The 12,607-nt window shown below is 41.4% G+C and overlaps 1 protein-coding gene across 1 annotated transcript in view; it reads right to left on the bottom strand.

Annotated features, from left to right (window-relative positions):
- LOC307038380 (uncharacterized protein) overlaps window positions 1-4,325 on the bottom strand; it is a 4,531-nt gene extending 206 nt beyond the window's left edge. Inside the window, exons 1-5 of the mRNA XM_079696298.1 lie at window positions 4,109-4,325; window positions 2,977-3,081; window positions 1,289-1,372; window positions 1,009-1,140; window positions 1-894 (exon numbers count right to left, since the gene is read on the bottom strand). The exon at window positions 1-894 is cut by the window's left edge and continues 206 nt beyond it. Coding sequence (XP_079552424.1) covers window positions 611-894; window positions 1,009-1,140; window positions 1,289-1,372; window positions 2,977-3,081; window positions 4,109-4,310 — 807 coding nt within the window. The 5' untranslated portion in view covers window positions 4,311-4,325 and the 3' untranslated portion in view covers window positions 1-610. The remainder of the gene's footprint in view (window positions 895-1,008; window positions 1,141-1,288; window positions 1,373-2,976; window positions 3,082-4,108) is intronic.
- Window positions 4,326-12,607: the final 8,282 nt, after the last annotated feature.

The raw sequence follows: 12,607 nt of genomic DNA, 5'->3' as shown, positions 1-12,607 counted from the left end.
ACAGTGTATGGCTCAAGAAGACCTAGGTAATATCAATCAAACCCTCAGAACAGCACCCCACTTAATGCCAAAATATGACTGGCTGGCTGTACAAGTACACGGGGAGTTCTATTTGTCACAAACATCGAGAGTTACAAAAGTAAAATATGTAGTGAAATTGTGTGGTTGCTCAAAGGTTGGGGCTGTGATTCGGCTATACACCGCCGCCGCATAGTAATAAAGTTGAGCGCATGTATAGTGAGACCTACAGTACAGAGACCTACAGTAATGTGACCCTATGGAGAAGCTGTGTTATTTAAGGCGAAGAGTGAGTGTCATTTAAAACAATGTATGATGAGTGAGGTTGTGCCCGGAAAAAAAATCTTGTCACTGAGGGCCCTCTTTGCTCAAGGGCACCTGGGCACTTGCCCAGGTTGCCCATATGGTTAATCCGGCCTTGTTTCTATGATCGTATTCAAATCAAATCAAGAGAACATGAAACAACATGTGTGATATTTATGAATGGCTGTTTCTGTGAAGTTTGTCAGTCAGCTTTCATTTACAGGAGAAACACAATGAGACTTTAATACAACAAAATAGAGCATATAGCTGAATAAGATGAGTTTCCCTTTCACATGGTGAAAAGCAGATGACCACTGAAAGTGCTATGGTGAGATTCATTGTCAAATATTCGATCGTTTGGCCACAAACGCAAAAACACAACATCTCCGACCTCTAGAAGCAGCGTGGCACCATTTGCAGATGACCCATAACCTGACGGTTGACGTTCATATGCATGACAAATATGCTCTCCATTCTTGATCAACCCAGCAGCTGAAGCTTGTGAAAGATCTCCATCTGCACCTACGTAGAACTCAAAGTGGTAGGCTCCTCTCACTGGTGCAATGAAAAAACCTGTGGGACATTTGTTGTCAGTGCAGCTTACTTGAGCTTTGTTTGCTGATCACGTATTAGTATTCAGCATAGCGGAAAACCTAATATGATTTTTAAATGTATACATTTGAGTACCTGTGATTGGGTTGTAGGCATTCCCAATGTTTGTGTAGACTTTTCTGAAGACCAGATTAGTGTGAGTGTTAAATGGTCCGATAGTTCCTGAGCCTGAAGCCAACAGAGAGGCTGTGAAAGCCACCTGTTTGACTGAGAGAGAGAGATAGAAAGAGAGAGAGAAATAGAGAGAGAGGGAGACACATTTTATTTACCTACTGTGAATGAAAGTTTTGAAATATGCACATATTGGGAATGAGCCTGTTCAAAACTAAATGTAATCATTTAGATCGATGTTTACCTTCTGCGTCTCTCCTCAGAGCCTCCACCTGGTTGTCTGTGACATTTGACCTGGCTCTCACAGCGATCAGCTCTGCTGCTTGTACTGTGAAGAAAGTGACATCATTACATATTTGTGTCTGAAAGAAATAGTGTTTGATAGTTACAAGTATTTCATCCTCACTGTCTTCATCAAGGTTAGCTTTGCCTATGGAACATTTATGTTTTTAAAAAATACATATATAAAATATTATAATATACACTATCATAAATCATTTTCACTATGAATAGTTTGAGGCAGGGGCGGACTGACGTTCGGGACGAATCCTGATGGGCCGGTACTGAAGTACCGGTACTGAAGTAGGTAACCGGCAGGGCTCGACATTATAAATGGCCCGCTGGCCCGGAAGCACTATTTAGAGATCCCGGGCCAGCATAACGTACTTTCCACCTGCCCGCTCGGGCCACTAAAAATATTGCTTTAAAATAATTGTCCTGTGGTATTGGTATTTTGACTAGCAAGTTAGTTAAATTGTTTCGTTTATCAACGCTACAACATAGCGTTTCGTGAGTCGGTTGTCATTGTTGGGTGAAAAGCAAACAGCTGTTTGCTGCGGAGCGCAGCGCGAGCAGGCTCCCGTGAGCGGGAGCGCGCTCCTTCACTAGACTATCGCGCCACCTAACCATTCGCCAAAAATGTTTTTAATACCAGCGGTAACCGGCCAAGCGCCGGGCAAAAAAAATCTTCAAAGAAAAGAAAGTTACCAGAGGAGTTAAAGGAGAGTGACAGGGAGCATGAGAAGAAGAGGGAGAGAACGTTTCAGCCAGCTTGATCGATAGAGTTGGCTTCTAGAGTTGGCTTCTAGTGTTGGCTTCTAGTGTTGCAGTGACGCGTCCTAAAACCCTTTTATAATCTATCGATTAGATTTATAATTCGAAAATTATAAAAGTATGGTAGACATGTGGAGATTATCCGGCTGAACAAAACGTGCATTTATCAAACAGGTTTGTTTTCCACCGATCTTATTTCCAGCTATTTTTCAAAACCCTGTGGAGAAGTCCCATTGCTTTTTGTCGAGGGAACCAGCGGCTTACTTCCTGGTTCTAGGACGCGTCACTGCACCTCTCAATATGATGCCAATATAAACAAGGTCTTCTGTCGGCTCTGTACATCAATGCCGACCTATGCTGACAAGTAAGTGAAGAGACAATATAAAGGTATTGGCGAAATGTCCCAGCAGTTTAGGATAATGAAGGTTCTCAAATCAATTACATAGCCATGTCTAACTCCTAATGACAGGAAGGCAGAAAGCGCATTACACAAATAATAATACTCATAATAATAGCAGACATTTTTAAACAATGACCACAATATCATTATTTTAATAAACCAAATATGAACAATTGATGAAAATGAGGAAGAACTGATGATTCAAATGTTGTAGTACAAGTAGTAATGTAGTTAGTGCATACATTACTATTGCAACATGTGTTAATTTTCTTCATTATTAGTCGATTTTTTTTGGACGAATGCTCCGGGCCAGTGATGATATAATGCCAGTGGCATTTTACCCTTAATGTCTACCTCTGCGGTAAGTCACTAGCACCGCGGTGGGCCGGCAGTACCGAAGTGGGCCGGTCGAGAGTCCCGGGCTGATTTGTAGTCCCAGTCCGCCCCTGGTTTGAGCCATGATCTTGTCCACACATTACCTTGAAGTTGTTGCTTTAGCTTGTCCCCCTCAGTCTTCTGCTTCTCCAGCTCAGTCTTCAGCTTCTCCCCCTCAGTCTTCTGCTTCTCCAGCTTAGCGGTTTGTGCTTTATTCAATAATCAAATGAATGTATAGTTATTAATTGAAAAATAAAAACAAATTCATTCCTGCACTACTTTCGTTTCTTTCACAGCTAAGTTTAATACTCGATTCTGATTGGTCCATTTTTTTATTGCAGAGGTTGTTAATACAAGATAACACACAGCTGCTTAGCAAAAATAATGACCGTTGCTAAGGAGAATCAAGGGAGATAAGGAAAGAGCTTCAAAGTCAGAGTGTTGAACGTCTGAGAAATCAACAGAAGGTGCCAGACAGGAAGTAAACACTAACAGGAACACGTTATGGGCTGTTCTGGCATTGTTTAAGGACTTGTTAGTGGAAAAGAAAGTGTGAACGTACTCGCACAGTAACAGTTAACCCCGATCAGTGCTGCCATTCATCTTAAGTTCAGACATTCTGCAGTTCCAGCCGTTGGTACGCAGTGGAACGGAGCATTTTTATTAGCAATACGATACGTCTTAAGTTAATAAAATCATTTAGAAATGACTAATGACTCAAGTCGTTGGTTTGTTGGGATCAAAATCCCTCCGCTTCACGTTGGGCTCCATGATCACCCAGTGTTCTTTTTTCATTAACGACCGCCTCGCTGCACATCGTCCCTTACTATTTCACTTAATTGTGTAGTCACTATTTTAGCCACGTTAACAACTTGACTCTGGATACAACAATGTGCGTTATTCAGTCGCTACAGACATTGTGATTTGACTGCCACCAGAAAGACATTTTGAGTGACAAACTGGGTTGGACACATCAAGTGGACATTGTATTAGGTCCAATAGCTTGGTTTATAACTCAACTACAGATGCTCCCATCAGCCTCAGCTGTATGTTGCTGAGGTTCTGATTAGCATATGTTAGCAGCATGCTAACATGCCAAACTGCCTTTTTAACAGAAGAAGAGTGTAGAGAGCTAGAACAGTATCATTATCTGCAAGTAATCCTGTAAACTGGTTTAGTGAAAACACTTTCTACAAGAACGGTTTCCATCTGCCCCCACCTTACACACCACAGTACCTTCGTTCTCTCTCTGAAGGTGCCTCGTCTCCACCCTCTGTTCAGCCAAAGAGGCGCTCATCTCTCTCAGCACAGCGTGGATGTCTTGAGGACAGGTCTGTTGGTGCTCGGACACATTTGTTGGTTCTCCTCCCTGGGATTCAGCAGGATGTGGAACAATGTCATTGTCAGACTGAAGAGGAAAACACATGGTCCTCTCCATTCTCAAAGTGGCAGTCTGTTCAGATCTACTTTAGAGTTTCTGTGGTAATCCCAGCTTTATATAGTGTCTTCTGCTGATCAATCATTACTGAACATATTGACCATAAACATGTGGAAAAAAAGACCTTTGAGCATGTTCTCAGGAAAACAACACTAGGAACACAGCAGACAAACATAAATGATCTACAAGTAGGCCTACAGTGCCTGTATGATGGAGTGTAGCTCAAACTTAATAATCAGTTTACCAACATTCAAAAAGTATATAGAGAGGCGAAGTCCCGTCCTTCTACTTCCGCTCCATGGGACCTTATTTCGAAAAAATGATGTATTGAAGTCAATGGAGAGAGAAAGATTATCTTTCGATCCCGTTTGAATTGTGCCATGAATTACACATATGATGTTTGTCAATCTTAAAAAATAATTTCCATGTCATAAAAGTCAGAGTTTGTCGTAAAACTGTTGAAATATAAGACTATGAAAAATACGCAACAAGAAAGACTACAAATCCCAGAGTCGCGTAAGTGATGTCACAATTGTTTTCCTCCACTAAATAAGAGATAGCTAAGATAACTTTAACAAGATGCCTGTGTGCTTAGTACCAGGCTGTTATCATACCAGCAATGGGTCTTACTCGTTCTTTCGCTTCCCGTCTGATGAAGGGACCAGGAGTGGCTGGATCAAGTTAGCTACCTAGCTAGTAGCAAGCACGTTAGTTAGCATTACAGCCGGCTTAGCCTTGTCATTTGTATTAGCCTTAACATGAAGTAACATTAAGTTAACCAAAGTGTTAAACAGTAGAGTAGTAGTCATATTTCGTGAACCCTTTGAAGAGTACTGTCACACCGGTGTGATCATTCTATAATACACCTTTAAGCCCGGATGCCCCCGGTGGAGAAATGCTAACGATAACGCTACATTAGCATCTGCAGTCTTTTATTACTTCATGCTATCTGCACAAATGGTTGACATTAAACATTAAAAAGACCAGGCAGTTCAGAGAGAATCAAAGGAAGGCAGACAGACAGCTTTGCATAACATTCTTCTGGACGTGTTTCATTGTGGTGATAGTGAGGGTAGCCAATCCCTTTTTTGGCAAGACGGTAGTGACGGCCATCTTGGTGACGTGTGTTGTTGTGCGAAACCAGAGATGTAGTTCATTGACCCTTTCACACCAAAAAAATCTTACTTCAGTTTTACGACAAAACATTTTTTTTTTTACTTGCAAAATTATCTTTCACATTGACAAACATCATATGTGTAATACGTGGCACAATTCAAACGAGATCGAAAGATAACTTTTCTCTCTCCATTGACTTCAATATATAATTTTTCTGTGTGTGTGTGTGTGTGTGTGTGTGTGTGTGTGTGTGTGTGTGTGTGTGTGTGTGTGTGTAGGAAATCTCTTTGTTTCAATTACAATTTAAAAACTACAATATGAATAGACAAACATTAAAATCACCTGGTGGCAGTTAACAGTGTCAGTAAAAAAGTCAATGTAAACAACATCAGTATCATCTGTAGGCTACTAGTTTAACCCTTATGTTGTGTTGGGGTCTCCCGTGATCCGTTTCAAGTTAAAATGATATAATAACTACGCTCTAGTTTTTTTTTTAACGGAACAAGGTTTCATGATATCCTCCACAACAGCTACATAAGCACTACAAAACAGATTTTGACAATTTTAGCCAAGTCTGAAGGTCTAGAAAAAAAGTGTATCATTTGGTGTTGGGGTCTGGGGAGACCCAGCAGAATTGTTTTGGGTGACTCAGGGTCAAATTTGGCCCAATCAAGATTCATCTTTGACTTTAGATACCCCTCCCCCACCCCCTTCATCCACTGTAACAATAATGTTTCGCAACATGCACCTGGTCTCCCCTCCCTCTGCCCACCTCCCCCCACGGGAACTCCACCTTTCTCAAAGAATATGTGCACTAACACTTGAACCTGAACACACACATGCACGTGTGCAATATGTGGTGTGATGTGTTTTGGGCCATAACATTAAATTACAACAGGATTGTACGGTTATGAATGCATAACAAGTGAGTTCAGTCAGACAACTCACGTGTTTCTTTAACATGTTTATTAGAAGCAGCATATAGTTGTGTTTGGCGACTAGGCTCGGTCATCATCACTCCACAGATATACATAGCACGATGAGTTATGATTAAATAACTAACCCCCGAGCCTACAGGTGGAAGCTGGGATGGAAGCTGGTGTGGTGGTGGGGCAGGCAAGCAGCAGCGACGTAGAATAAACTGAACCGCTTAGTACTTTGAGCAACGTATCAGGAAAACACGAATAACAACACAGCACACAAATGCTACTTTTCTTTCAAATGTAACTTGTTTTTTTCGAATTTTAATTGATTTTGACTTTTTTTTCCAGAATTTGGCTTTTCTTTTTAAATCATTTTGTGACATTCTCACTGAAGAGACTTGCAATTATTTGCCCTAGACTTCTGCTTTCGGACGTAGTTAATTATGAAGTTATTACCCTATCTCATAATAATCCAATGCAGAGGCAATCATGTAATATAATACATTATTTTAAATATATTAAATATTTATATATGTATATTTATAGAGTCTTATATATATATAAAACTGGCCCTTTGAGTGCAACCATGATGCTGATGTGGCTCGAGATGAAATTGAGTTTGACCCCCCTGGACTAGAGGGAGGAATGAGACTGCGTTCCTCTTCCCAGACAGCAGAGGGCAGCAGACGCTAACTGTGATCAATGCTGACTCAGCAATCTGCATATTTGGAAAGTCAGCGTTATAAATGACATCTTTGTTTTAGATCTAGACTTCCAGCTGAAACCACATCTCCCTTTTGAAGTCCCTGTTATCGTATTGTCTTCAGGGGTCTCAGGAGGTAGAATATGTTCTGACCTTTCTCACCTCAAATAATTACAATCAAAACAAAGTGACCTCTGTTTTGAATCCACGTCGTGTGGAGTGAGTCTTATCTGAGTTTGTATCAAAGTGAATATATCAGATGAGTGTTATCTCACAGTGTTGGTACCAGGAAAGTAGAGCGAGTTGATCTCCCACACGGAGCCTTATCTGATGACCTTCCGCCTCTTTAACCCTCTGCTTCACCGCGGACATTTATGACCTTTTTATTTTACATGTTGGAAGCTAAATGCTTGTTTCTGTGATAAAGTGTGTATCCAAAATACAGACAGTCAGAGCCTTAAGGACACACATGTTCCCATTGAACCTCAGGGAAACCAAAAAAAATAAAAATGCAATACTCAAAAAAGTATTTTGCCGATCAATGATGAATTACACAATGTGAGAAATCTAAAATGAATTAAATTAATGCTTAGCCAATGTTTAGTCTTTTGAGCAGGGGGCGGGGGGGGGGGGGGGCATTTAAATCTGAAAGAGCTTCAATGGTGTTCCTCAGGCTGTGATGATGTGTTTGTATTACCCAGAGCACTCTTTGTTATTGTATCTACAGGATTACATTTCTAACATTTATTGAGTTTGTACCTTCATCAAAGTACTTTACATGTTAACTTCTTAGAGCCTAGATAGAACAAAGGGAGAGAGTATCAAAAAGTACACAAATAAAATATTTAAATGACCAACAATTCAGAGACGGATACAAAGTCTATTCTCTTGAAAATCAGACATCACTTTTCACGATGTCTGAGGACCTTCAGTGGTGTTCCTCAGGCTGTGAGGATGTGTTTGTATTACCCAGAGCACTCTTTGTTATTGTATCTACAGGATTAAAAAATAAACGGTCTAATCTCTAATATTTATTGAGTTGTACATTCATCAAGTAGTGTTTTACATATGAATTCAAGTATAACAAATAAAATCATACATCCCTTTCCCTCCGTCATAAATCATCCATTTCTTCCACTTGCTAACTCAAATGTCTTCTCGCTGTAAGGTGGTTTGTCATTCATCCAATTATACGGAGGATTGTTTATTTCTAATCTTCTTTATTTCAAATGTATTTGTTATTTGAAGTCGTGCATGATGTTTGCTTATTTCCGCCGTTTGAGCTCGACATCCACGATTCACTTTGTTCACTTGTTTTATTATTATTATTAATGATGAACATTTCCCCTTTAATTCTGTTATTTCGGTGAGGTGTTCTGCGAAGCCCCTGAGCAAGTGTTATTTGTGATACTGGGTTATATAAATAACATTTAATTGACATTTGGCTACCACTTTTAATATACAATTAAAATGTTTTTTTATTTATTTTTGAAATCACTATTTCCATTTACTTTTCTATCTTTAATGGATTAATTAGTATTGTAATTATATGTATTAATAATAATAATAATAATAATAATAATAATAATAAATGTTACTGTTCTCTAAAACATTATTTATTTATTTTTTCCATTTACTTTATACATTTGTTTCCCACATTTACAATGACAATAATTTATATAATTAACTACCAAAGACATACATTAATATCCATCCATCCATCTTCTCCCGCTTATCCGTGGTCGGGTCTCGGAGGTAGCAGTTCCAGCAGAGAGCCCCAAACTTTCTTTTCCCTGGCCACATCAACCAGCTCTGACTGGGGGGTCCCAAGGCGCTCCCAGGCCAGCGAAGAGATATAATCCCTCCACCTGGTTCTAGGTCTACCCCTTGGTCTCTTCCCAGCTGGACGTGCCTGGAACACCTCCCTAGGGAGTCGCCCAGGTGGCATCCTAACTAGGTGGCATCCTAACTAGGTGCCCGAACCACCTCAACTGGCTCCTTTGGACGCGAAGGAGGAGCGGTTCAACTCCGAGTCCCTCCCGGATGACCGAACTTCTCACCTTATCCCTAAGGGAGACACCAGCCACCCTGCGGAGAAACCCCATCTCGGCCGCTTGTACCCGCGATCTCGTTCTTTCGGTCATGACCCATCCTTCATGACCATAGGTGAGGGTAGGATGAAAATGGCCCGGTAGACAGAGAGCTTTGCCTTCTGGCTCAGCTCCCTTTTCGTCACAACGGTGCGGTAAAGAGACTGCAGTACAGCTCCCACTGCTCCGACTCTCCGGCCCATCTCACATTCCATTGTTCCCTCACTCGAGAACAAGACCCCGAGATACTTGAACTCCTTCACTTGGGGTAAGGACTCATTCTTGGAGTGGACTGTCCATCGGTTTCCTGCTGAGAACCATGGCCTCAGATTTGGAGGTGCTGATCCTCATCCCAGCCGCTACATTAATATCATTACTATATATATGTTTAAAGAGCCATTTGAATACCTGTGACTGACGGATGTCCTCTCTGTCCTGCAGGCGGCTCAGAGCTGCAGTTCGCTGGAAGACGGAGACTCGCCGCCTGCTGACGGAGGAGGAGTTCCAGCGGGAGGCGGAGGAAGAGACTCGTAAAGCTCTGGAGGATCTGAGGAAGAACTGCAGCAGCCCCGAGTTCAGATCCTGGAGGACCGTGACCCGCCTGCAGTCCCCCAAAAGGTGCCCGTAGTTCCCTCTAATCCAAACATGTATATGTCCACGAGTAGCAACAAGCTTGACTCCAACTAAAATACGTCTCAGGTCAGTTTGGTTGACTCTTTACTTAAAGGTCCCCTATGTCTCTTCTACATCAACATGTGTCCCCTCTTCTCCATGTCTCTTCTACATCAACATGTGTCCCCTCTTCTCCATGTCTCTTCTACATCAACATGTGTCCCCTCTTCTTCATGTCTCTTCTACATCAACATGTGTCCCCTCTTCTCCATGTCTCTTCTACATCAACATGTGTCCCCTCTTCTTCATGTCTCTTCTACATCAACATGTGTCCCCTCTTCTTCATGTCTCTTCTACATCAACATGTGTCCCCTCTTCTCCATGTCTCTTCTTCATCAACATGTGTCCCCTCTTCTTCATGTCTCTTCTACATCAACATGTGTCCCCTCTTCTCCATGTCTCTTCTACATCAACATGTGTCCCCTCTTCTTCATGTCTCTTCTACATCAACATGTGTCCCCTCTTCTCCATGTCTCTTCTACATCAACATGTGTCCCCTCTTCTTCATGTCTCTTCTACATCAACATGTGTCCCCTCTTCTTCATGTCTCTTCTACATCAACATGTGTCCCCTCTTCTCCATGTCTCTTCTTCATCAACATGTGTCCCCTCTTCTTCATGTCTCTTCTACATCAACATGTGTCCCCTCTTCTTCATGTCTCTTCTACATCACCATGTGTCCCCTCTTCTTCATGTCTCTCCTACATCAACATGTGTCCCCTCTTCTTCATGTCTCTTCTACATCAGCATGTGTCCCCTCTTCTCCATGTGTCTTCTACATCAACATGTGTCCCCTCTTCTCCATGTCTCTTCTACGTCAACATGTGTCCCCTCTTCTTCATGTCTCTTCTACATCACCATGTGTCCCCTCTTTGTAAAGAGACTCTGAAAGTTTCAGGAACAAAGATTCTCTCTCTTTTTGATCCATTTCTATAAAAACCTGTCTGAAAATGAGCTGATCAGATTTTGGCCACTTGATGATGTCATAACGATGTTTTGTCTTGTGTAACCATTAGCCAATCAGCAACATGACAACGACATGAAACCTCTGGAGATCCCGGAGTGAGACGACGCTTTGTGGAGAATAAAGAGACGATATAAGTATTGCCTTTCAGGACAAACGATGAGAGGAGAGCCGCTCTGCGCGAGCTAATGTCCGGAGAGAGGAGGACACGGATCGTGGTCTCCAGAGAAATGACAGGAAGTGGAGCGGTCTAAAGACGAAGTGATGTAGCTTCAAAGGATGTAAACAAACTCTTTGTTGAGGGAGAATCTGACGGTGATCGGGAGCGCTTTCTTTTGGAGGTCAAAGCTAATGTTTCACTGTGTGATGGCAGCGTGTACGGGCCAGAGAATGCAAACACTTGAGGAAATAAAAAGTGGGTTTTTTTCTGATTAAACTAGATTTATCTTTTATCTCAATGGGAATAAATTCTGCTCTGTTTTTCTGAATGACTGAAAAATCCCAAAAGAAGCTTTTCCTGATTTCCTAGAAGTCCCACCTCGTTACTTCTGCCAGGTGTTCAGCCCTGATCGTTGCTGACGCATCTTTTTAAGTCTCTGATTCATCAGGAGTTAGTGGTCACAGATCAGAGCGTGTCTGTGTTGGATTGAGACTCAAGTGTCTCCCAATATCTACCAAAAAAAGGGGTTGAATGGAAAGCTTCTTTGCACGAGACGTACCCTTCAACTGAGGCTGAATATGTGCCTTCGGTCATTTATAAATAAGAAGACTTGCGATTAATAATCCCCCATCAGTTTTGCAATTCTGCTTTATTTGTTTTATTGAGCATTTGACCCTAAAACCAATAAATACAGTCGCTTTTCAACTCTAAAAGTCCCAGATTATAAATATATAAGAATCTTTCTTTAAGTATTTATCACGCATTATTACTACAGCGGTGTTTAGTGCAGCCCTGCCGATGTTTCCTGTTCATTCAGAAAAACAAACAGTATTCATTTCCACGATTTCTCCAAACGTTGAGATGAAATAATCTCTGTTTCTTAAATAAATGCTTGACGCTGTTTGTGTTGTCTTTAGCTCAGGAGAGGTTTTGACGTTCAGTGTGTCTGACTTTTGTTTGTGTTTCACTGTTTTCAATTTAATGGACATAAACACAGGAAGTGTCCCCAAAGTATTTTGAATAAAAGAATATGAATTGAGCTCTGACGTGTTTCCATTAGCATCATTGTGAGGTAATGAAAGATAAGGAAAGTCCACGAGGCTTTGGGTAATCACGCATGTCTCCTTTGAAGCCACGAAGCTGTTATTTAAGTGGCTGCAGAGGAGATTTCTGAAGTGGTGGAAAGTGATTTACTCTGCTCCGTCTGTATCCGTGTAACACGAGGCAATCAGATGGAAACATTATGCATAGAAAGAAAAGTCACAGTTACAACGTGTCAGGAACTGCACCTATTCATCGTCTTGACCATCAGATCCATCACATGATCAATAAAGGGTCTCCATAGGGTCTCAAACTCAGGCTGTCTAGCTCTTAATATATAGGATATCTCGTCCAATGGGAGGCCTGACAGCATCCGTGGCAGCCAATGAGTGATGAGTGACTTTTCCCAAAACAATGCCATCCAGGTTTTGGCGAAGAGCGAGCTGAGGACTCTCTATATTCATATAACAGATCTTTGGATCCAGTGAAACCTGCTTTGAAATTATATTCTCTATTCTCCTTCGAGTCTGAATGAAATTCTCCTATTTTTGGCAGTTTTCCACCAGATTGAGACTTGAGGTTCTTGGTGTTTTTCACAACAACAAAATGCTCAAATTCAAAGTATTCTT

The sequence above is a fragment of the Notothenia rossii genome (genome assembly GCF_949606895.1).
Source record: "Notothenia rossii genome assembly, contig: SUPER_4_unloc_1, whole genome shotgun sequence".
Lineage (NCBI taxonomy): Eukaryota > Metazoa > Chordata > Actinopteri > Perciformes > Nototheniidae > Notothenia > Notothenia rossii.
The sequence above is the reverse complement of the archived record's forward strand: the minus strand, read 5'-3'. Positions and strand labels throughout refer to the sequence as shown.